General features: G+C 38.5%; 1 protein-coding gene across 2 annotated transcripts in view; it reads right to left on the reverse strand.

Moving 5' to 3' along the window:
* Positions 1–8,102, reverse strand: part of LOC127786666 (pyruvate kinase isozyme G, chloroplastic) — a 71,195-nt gene extending 63,093 nt beyond the window's left edge. Inside the window, exon 1 of one of the 2 annotated variants that reach the window (XM_052314211.1) lies at positions 7,729–8,102. In XM_052314211.1, coding sequence (XP_052170171.1) covers positions 7,729–7,959 — 231 coding nt within the window. In that variant the 5' untranslated portion in view covers positions 7,960–8,102. The remainder of the gene's footprint in view (positions 1–7,728) is intronic. The other variant, XM_052314212.1, reaches the window with a different exon arrangement.
* Positions 8,103–8,687: the final 585 nt, after the last annotated feature.

An 8,687-nucleotide genomic window follows, 5' to 3' on the forward strand; every position in this document is an offset into this window, starting at 1 on the left:
GATTTCGCTAGAATGGTATGGATTTATGTTTTGAAAACAAAAGAACATACTTTTGAGGCATTCAAAACATGGAAAACCATGATAGAAAATCAAAAAGGGAGGAAGATTAAGACCATAAGGACTGACAATGGTCTTGAATTCTGCAACAAGGAGTTCACAGACCTATGTAAAGAAAATGGGATGGTAAGGCATTTGACTGCCCCAGGAAATCCTAGACAAAATGGCCTTGCTGAGAGGATGAATAGGAATCTCTTAGAGAGAGTTAGGTGTATGCTATTCCATGCAAATCTCTCAAAGGCATTTTAGGGAGAAGCAGTGAATACTGCAACCTATGTGCTAAACAGATCTCCTTCAGCTGCCATAGAATTTAAAACCCCCTATTAGAAATGGACAGGTCATAAACCTAGCCTAAAACACCTAAGGGTATTTGGGTGTATTGCATATGCCCATGTAAAATAAGGAAAGCTAGAACCTAGAGCTCAAAAATGCATTTTTATAGAATATCCAACTGGGGGTAAAAGGGTATAAACTATGGAACCTAGAACCTAAAAACCAAAGGATTTTAGTTACTAGAGATGTCATCTTTGATGAGAAATCTGTAGCTAAGGGTCTGCATGATAATGGTGGAAATGAGCCATCATCTACAATAGAAAATGTAGAGATAGGATGGTAGGAAGACTCTCCTAGTGCAGAAACATCTGGCTCTCAAAGCCAGGACTTGGATCATCAAGTAGATTTAGAGGAACCCATAGCTGACCAAGACTTTGACCCTCATGAAGAAAGAAAAGAGGGATCGGATGCAGAAGATGAGCCTGACTAGCATAGGTATAACGTTGCTAGGGATAGGTAGAAAAGGTAATCCAAGCCCCCTAAGAGATATGATTTTGCAGACCTGGTTTCCTATGCACTCACAAGTGCATCAGAGGTTGTGGGTGATGAACCTCAAACGTATGAGTAAGCTATAACCTCAAAGGACTCAAGTAAGTGGAATGAGGCTATGAAATTAGAGATAAACTCTCTAAGGAAAAATGAAACATAGACCTTAGTTGACAGACCTAAGGGGCAAAGAATAGTGGGCTGTAAATGACTCTATAAAATTAAGGAAAGAGCTAGGAGTGATTCTAAGCCTAGATATAAAGCTAGGCTAGTCGCAAGAGGATTTACCCAGGTTGAGGGAGTTGATTATAATGAGATTTTTTCCCCTATTGTAAGACACACCTCAATAAGAGTGCTTCTTCCAATGACAGCCCACATGGATTTGTGTTTAGAACAAATGGATGTCACAACTGCTTTCTTACATGGAGAAGAATGATGAGAAGATTCTCATGGAGTAGCCAAAGGGGTTCAAATCTAAAGGAAAAATAGAGCAAGTATGCCTTCTTAGGAAATCCCTATATGAGCTTAAACAATCCCCACGCCAATGGTATAAAAGATTTGACACTTTTATGATTGAACATTGGTTTGTAAGGAGTTCATATGATTGCTATGTATACTTTAAACAAGTATCAAATAGCATATTCTTGTATCTCCCATTGTATGTTGACGATCTATTGATTGCAGAGTCAATCAAGGGAGGAAATCCAGCAATTAAAACTGGACTTAAAGTTAGCATTTGAAATGAAAGATTTAGGAGAAGCAAGGAAGATATTGGGAATTGAAATTAAGAGGGATAGAAAGATAAGAACCCTAGGACTATCCCAAGAAAATTACTTAATGAAATTAATTCAAAGGTTTGGTATGCCTGAAACAAAGGCTGTCAGCACTCCGTTTGCTCAGCCCTTTAAACTATCAGCAAGTCAATCTCCAATAAATGAGGATGATAAGGCAGAAATGAGGAATGTTCCATACTCTAGTGCAGTAGGGAGCTTGATGTACAGCATAGCCTGTACTCGACCAGATCTTGCCCATGCCATGAGTGTGGTTAGCCGATTTATGGCAAAGCCAGGGAAGGCTCATTGGGGCGCAGTCAAGTGGATGTTTAAATACCTAAGAGGATCATTAGATACTGGTTTAGTTTATGGTGGAGCAGGGAAAGAAATAGAAGCTAAGATCCTAGGATACTCCGATGAAGACTATGCAGCAGATCAGGATGGGAGAAGGTCAACCACAGGTTATGTCTTCAAGGTTTGGGATGCCACAGTGAGTTGGAAGGCAAGTTTACAACATGTTGTAGCTTTATCCACTACTGAGGCAGAATATATTGCCTTAGCAAAGGCAATAAAGGAGGCCATATGGTTGAAAGGCCTCTAGGAGAATTGCTAGGTAGGGAGATAGATACAACCCTAAGATGTGATAGCCAAAGTACCATTCACCTAGCTAAAAACCAGGCACACCATGAATGCACAAAACATATTAATGTTCGGTTGCATTTTATCAGGGAAATTCTTGACAGGAAAGTTTTGAAGCTAGAAAAGGTGGCAAGAGAACAAAATGCAGCATATATGTTCACCAAAGCCATCCCAACAACCAAGATGAAGCCATGCATGAAGCTACTTAATGTAGCTTAAGGGAGTTTACGCAATTAAGCTTAGAAGGAAGCCTGAAGAAGGAATAGAAGCAAGCTGTAGCAGAACCTAAAAGGTTGAAGACTGAAAGCTAATTCAATCAAATTGGTGGAGAAATTGTTAGAATTTGTATTAGTCTAGCTGTTAAGTCTCTGTGAAAGGTTGTGTAGTCAATTGGGAAATGATTGTATATTTATATTTTATGTGTTTAGAATATAATGGAAATAACTAGCTTAAAGTTATTTCCAAATAGGCTTGTATTTCCTAATATTTCAGTTTAGTCATTAAGTTATAACTGCCTCTATATCTTATAAATAGAGGCGGATAGGTTCTCGGGAGACGAGAGATCTCAACATTCATTCATTTGTTTTTTGTCTTGCACGAGTTCCAGAGAATTGAGAGAGAGCAAATCCTCGGTCTTTGTATTCTCGAGAGATGAGGCTATTGATTCATAGCTAGGTGTGAGAGAGAGAGAGTGTTGTAATCTTGAACGCTTCCTAGTGGATTTTTTGAAGGCTTCAGCAGTCTGGATGTAGGGCATTTTCATGCCTGAACCAGGATAAGTTCTTGACTCTTTTATCTTCTGTTATTGCTTTGTTATTTGTTATGTTTACATTTCTTTGTTTCTATTACTATCGAGTGAGGGTTGGGTGTGAGAGAGTGAATATTATTGTGAGTAAACCGATCCAAGATTCAACAGTTTTGTTAGTGGATTTTACCGAACCGACCGTTTGCACACCCTTAGAAATCGTCGACAAACAAGCTGGGCAATTCCGATTGTGAATTCTAACAACTCCTGAAGCAGTGTCAGAGACAACTTTAAAGGCCTGTAACAGAACCGATTGAATCATAGGAAGCTAATTATCAGCTGATCGATTTCTGGGAGTTGCTATAGCGTGCGATTCAAGAAGGCGATCACAGCGGTCCTCGGCTACTACAGTGTGCAATTCAAGAAGGCGATCTCAGAAGGGAAGTCAAGCAATTGTTAATCTCCGATGATTGGTGTTTCAGAGGCAGAATAGATTTGTTGAACATGAAGCAGCAATTGAGATGGACTAGGTTGATTCTCCGCTGTTGATTTCCGATGATTTCTGGCTGGATTCTGGCGAAACTCTATTGGCTGCGCAGAGTTAATCAATTTCAGGAGACTGTTTAAAGCCAATCGGTTCTTAAGAGCTAGGTGCTAGATGACTCTTGGAGATAAATTCAGAGGTAGATTCAGTTCCAAGAACTTTAACTCAAGAAATGTCATTGGATTGGAAGTTGGAGAACTCTATGGACAGACTTAACATAATGGAGAACTCTGCAAACTGCCAGACAGAATTAACAGAAAATTGGAGGGCCTATTAAGGAAGTTTGATGTATTTTTGTAAAAAATATCAGGTCAATATACCAGTGAACTTTATTCAAGATCTACTACAAAACCTCCTAATGGAATCCTTTCTGCTACCTCCGATTAGAAGGAAGCAAATACTGTATCAGATCAGGTAACTACGACCTAAGGATCATTCAAATGTATGGATGCTAGTGCTTTAGTGCATGAGGCTACCAAATGTGTTCAACCCTACAAGAAATAAAATATTGAGGAGCTTTCAGGGATAATGGAAATTTCTAGATCCGTTGAAGATCCAATCTTATCAACTGGGATCCACCCTCAGATTTCTGACTTACAGGAAACTGAGGAAGAAACTGAAGTGGAAAAAATTATTGATTCATTAGGAAGAGTAACTATGACACCATTGGAGAAGAAAATTGTTGAAAAAAAACTGTTGGTGTACATTAGCAAGCAGGAAGCAACAGTTGCCTTTAAAGCACTGTTGGATTCCGAAAATGATGAATCCAGCTGGACCTGGGAGCAGGAAACAGCTCAGGAGGAACAGAGGACACAATTGAAGTAAGATGAGCAGACGAAAAGTGATGAGCCTCGGAAGATGGCGGAAGAGTTTTTTGCTATTTTAATTGTTCAAATTCCAATTGGTAAGCAAATCAAATTTTGGCTGGCAGAGAAGCTTGAGTTCCTTCCTATGATTGGAAATGTATTGGCAATTGACCTGGCCTTAGCAAAGGTTAAGAAACTTACTGGAATTAACATCTTTGGCATGGAAATTGTTGAGGTCTACTGTTTATATTTGTAGGACAAACAAAAGAAGAGGAAGGTAAGAGAAAAGAGGACAAGGTTGAAAAAGAGAAGGAAAGAAAGGAAAAAGAGATGAAGGATAAACCAGATAGAGAAAACAGGGATTGGCTGAAGCAATGGGCCAGTTGCTGCAAGTTCTTGGGGACAAGAACTCTCTCAAGAAGGGGGAAATTGTCATAACCCAAGGGTATAGTAGTAATAGATATTAGATGTATTTATTTTTAGTTGTACTTGTTGTAGCAATTTGTACCTTTCAATTGAATAGGATGGACCAGACTATAAATAGGTTGTATCACTTAAAGAATGTCATGTTTTTGAATGATGATTGAATCTCAGAATTTCCTTCTCAATTCTCTGCTCTCTCTCGATCTCTCTTGTTCTCCCTCAGTTTTGCTCATCATCCCTCCTTTTCTGTTCTAATCTCCCTCCATTTCTAACTCTAAATCCCTCGATCCCTTCCAATTTCCATTGCAAACCCTAGGCTAACCCTGGGAACCTAACAGCCCAGTCTAAACATGTGGCTCAGCCTCTGCTTGGGCAGTCTCTGATAGATGTGCTTGTGGACACCCTTCATGTCTTTTTCCCTTTCCTCTATTGAGCCTGCCACATAGAGCGGCAAATTTCTTTTGTATGCCTAGGCTTCCCACAAAAATCACATCTCAGTAGATCTTTGTTAAGGGGTCCTTGGCTGGCAGAAGTCCTGTCGAATGAAGGTTTTACCACCATGGCCGATCTACTGTTTGTGGCAAGTAAGAGCATAACACTTCTCCTGCTTTCTTCTTATTGCACGTATGAATAAGCCTGTAGTAGGGTAGGAAAGGGGTCTCTTCCTAGAATCTGAATTCTCACTTGATCAAATTCTACATTCAAACCAACAAGGAAATCAAAGACTCTTTCCTTGTCTATCATTTTCTACACCTTACATGCATTAGTTGGGCACTAAGCCTAGAAATCCTAATAATAATCTAGCTCTTGTCATAAACTATTTAATTCTATATAATATTGGGATACCGACCACTCACATTGCTTTGTTTCATACACCTTTTTCAGTATCTCATAGATTTGTGCATCGTTCCCAACTTGAGAGTAAGTCTGGCATGAAGCAATCCAGATTTTCCAGGCTCTGTCCAGCAGCAAATAACCCTTTGCAATGCTTGGCTGCATTGAGTTGATCAGTCAAGACATTACTAAGGAGTTCTCTATTTCCCATTGGCCAGCATTTATGTCCCCTGTAGCAGGTTTCTGACTCTTTACTCCAATAATATAGTCTTCCAATCCACGAGTCTTGATGAATAGTTTACAGGAGCATGACCATGCTATGTAATTACTCCCATCAAGCTTCACCGGGCTAATCAAAAGGGATGGGTTTTCAACGGGTACTGCAACCTTAGTTCCTTCACTCCATGTTGTTGCAATCCCTAAAACACCGGAAAATTGAACCTCCTCTTGTGATATTTTTCTTGCTCGTATATGTCTTTCTGAATCTAGCCTAATTGTGGCTCCGATACCATGTTGCAATATCAGGCAATTAGGCTAATTTGAAAGGGTAGAAAAAGACACCCAACTTCTCAGCAATCCTCTTATTTATATCATAGGTTTTTACAGATTAGGAGTCTAGAAAAGGAAACTATATACAAGGAAATAATCTTCTAATTACAACCTATATACGAGATATAACTTCCAATCAAAATTGCTGTCTTCCCTGATTTCCTCCCTAGAATCGGTCTTCGATAATCCTCACTGTTTGTTGCTCTTTCAGCTGGTATAATTGTCAAATTTTTATGTGGAAATTTGCAAGCACAAAACAGACTCAATAAGCTGAAAATGACATAAAAATCAGTTCTGATGGCCATTGTTAAGACAAGCTGCTTAATGCCCAAAATGGACTGAACTTGAATGAAATCCTGTTCGGACAACAACCTGGATAGCAAACTTTGAACTAAAACTGGCATTGATCTACAAGTACAAATTTGGTGAATCTTATACAGTTAGAAAGCTTGATAAATCTGGTTTTCAGAGCTACAAACAGTTCATAATTTAAACTTAGAGGAAGATATGGTCAATTAACCAAAACCAGTTTGCTGTGGTCCAAAGATGAACAGTCCATTCGCAGCTATTTTAAGCAAGGTTTCAAAAAATTTGACATGTAGATGACTTGAATGAATAACTGTGAACATAAAATGGGTCAATTTAATGTCAAATAAAAAAATATTGAGAAGCTAACACGTGCATGAGAACTAGGTTAAGGTTGTTTTTGAATTTCGAGCACTTAAGGAATGTTGGCATACCAGGCATAAAACCAATTTGGTTTTCAAGAAACCTCGATCTCTCTCCTTAAGATTGAGTAAAGGTTAAGGAGATAATCCAGGGAGATCCTTGTAAATGTCATCAATCACTTGCTAAGTTAAAACAAATATTACAAACCAGGTGATCCTTACACATATTGAACATGAAACAATTCTACAGTGCACAAAACATTATCTTCATGCTTCCAAATTATGCATTGAATTACGAAGATGCATGTTCTATCTAGCAACCACACAGTCTTGGTATCTAGCAACCACACAATCGTGGAATTTTTTCAAAGCTCATAAATCCTCAAAAATTCCTGATTCTCGCTTGTATTAAAGCTAAACGTAATTAATTCATGCCAGAAATCAAACTAGGATCTGAAAAAATCACAAATGCTTATGGTCACCAAGCCACAATCACAAATACATATATATCCGAGCACGTATGTGTACACTGATATTATCTGATATTATATACACACACATATAAAGTGAAGATTTGTTCAGCGACTGTAAGTAAAGGTAAACGAAATTATTTTACGTTTTTTTTCGTTTTCAATGAAACACATAATTTCTTTTTCCTATTTTAATATATAGCATATGTTTTCTTCCGACTTGTACAACCCAATCATAATAACTTCGCCGTCTTCCATTTCCTCCTGCCTTTCCACTCATTTTCATTCCACTCCATTCCATTACTAAATCTGTATAGCTAGAGCTAACTATACGAACAACTCCACATGCCTCTGTATAAAAGTGGAATAAGAGAGAGGGAGAGAGAGAGAGAGAGTCTCACAGCAGTATTGAGAGGACCGTTCTGAGATGGAAGATCGGCTGTGGGACTGTGCTCGGCGATCTTAATCGACCTAATGGCAAAGATTTCCTTGGGAGCGCATCTTTTGATGGTCGGCCACTCAGGGAATAGCTCGCTCAACCTCAAGTGCCTCGTCGAGGATAGGCGATCGGAGAGCTTGCCGGAGTCGAAAATCAAGGACGACATGCCCGTTGAAAGATTGATCGTCGCCATTTTTTGAGAGAGATGAGAGGAAGCCCCGGGAAGAGAACGAAAACCGAATTTCTCAGAGAAACAGAGAGAAAATAGACACGCGGAGCGGAGGAAGTTTTTGTGGTTAATTGCGAGTGGCAATGCCACTTAGAGAGAGAGAGAGAGAGATGGGTTGGCAACACCACAGTCTTTCGAGTTTTATTATTTTTTTCTTCTCGTCTTTTAAGTAAAATCTAAGGGAAATCCTATTTATAATTTAACTCTCCGCAAGTCACTTTTAATATTTCTATAACATGAAAATTCATATTTGTTCTTTATTTAAATATTTGACATTCAATCACCCATCACTACTTTTCAAGCACGTGTACTCACTTTCTCAACCACCATCACCACAATCATTTTACTCACCCATAATTGAACATCGTGCAACCATTATTATTCAATATCGAGTATTACGCAGTCACTATTATTCAACACTAAACATTGCTCAACCCAATCTCCTTACATAGCCAATTATCAATTACTATCAGCAGTTATTATCAGCGATGGAAGATTATTATCTCAAATATTTACATAAAATTTGACGAAGACAACCCAATCTCCTTACATAGCCAATTATCAATTACTATTAGCAGTTATTATCAGCGATGAAAGATTATTATCCTCAAATATTTATATAAAATTTGACGAAGAAGATAATGAGTATTCCTATTTCGACCAAAAACAACACAATTTATAACATCTATTAC

The sequence above is a fragment of the Diospyros lotus genome, chromosome 12, assembly GCF_014633365.1.
Source record: "Diospyros lotus cultivar Yz01 chromosome 12, ASM1463336v1, whole genome shotgun sequence".
Lineage (NCBI taxonomy): Eukaryota > Viridiplantae > Streptophyta > Magnoliopsida > Ericales > Ebenaceae > Diospyros > Diospyros lotus.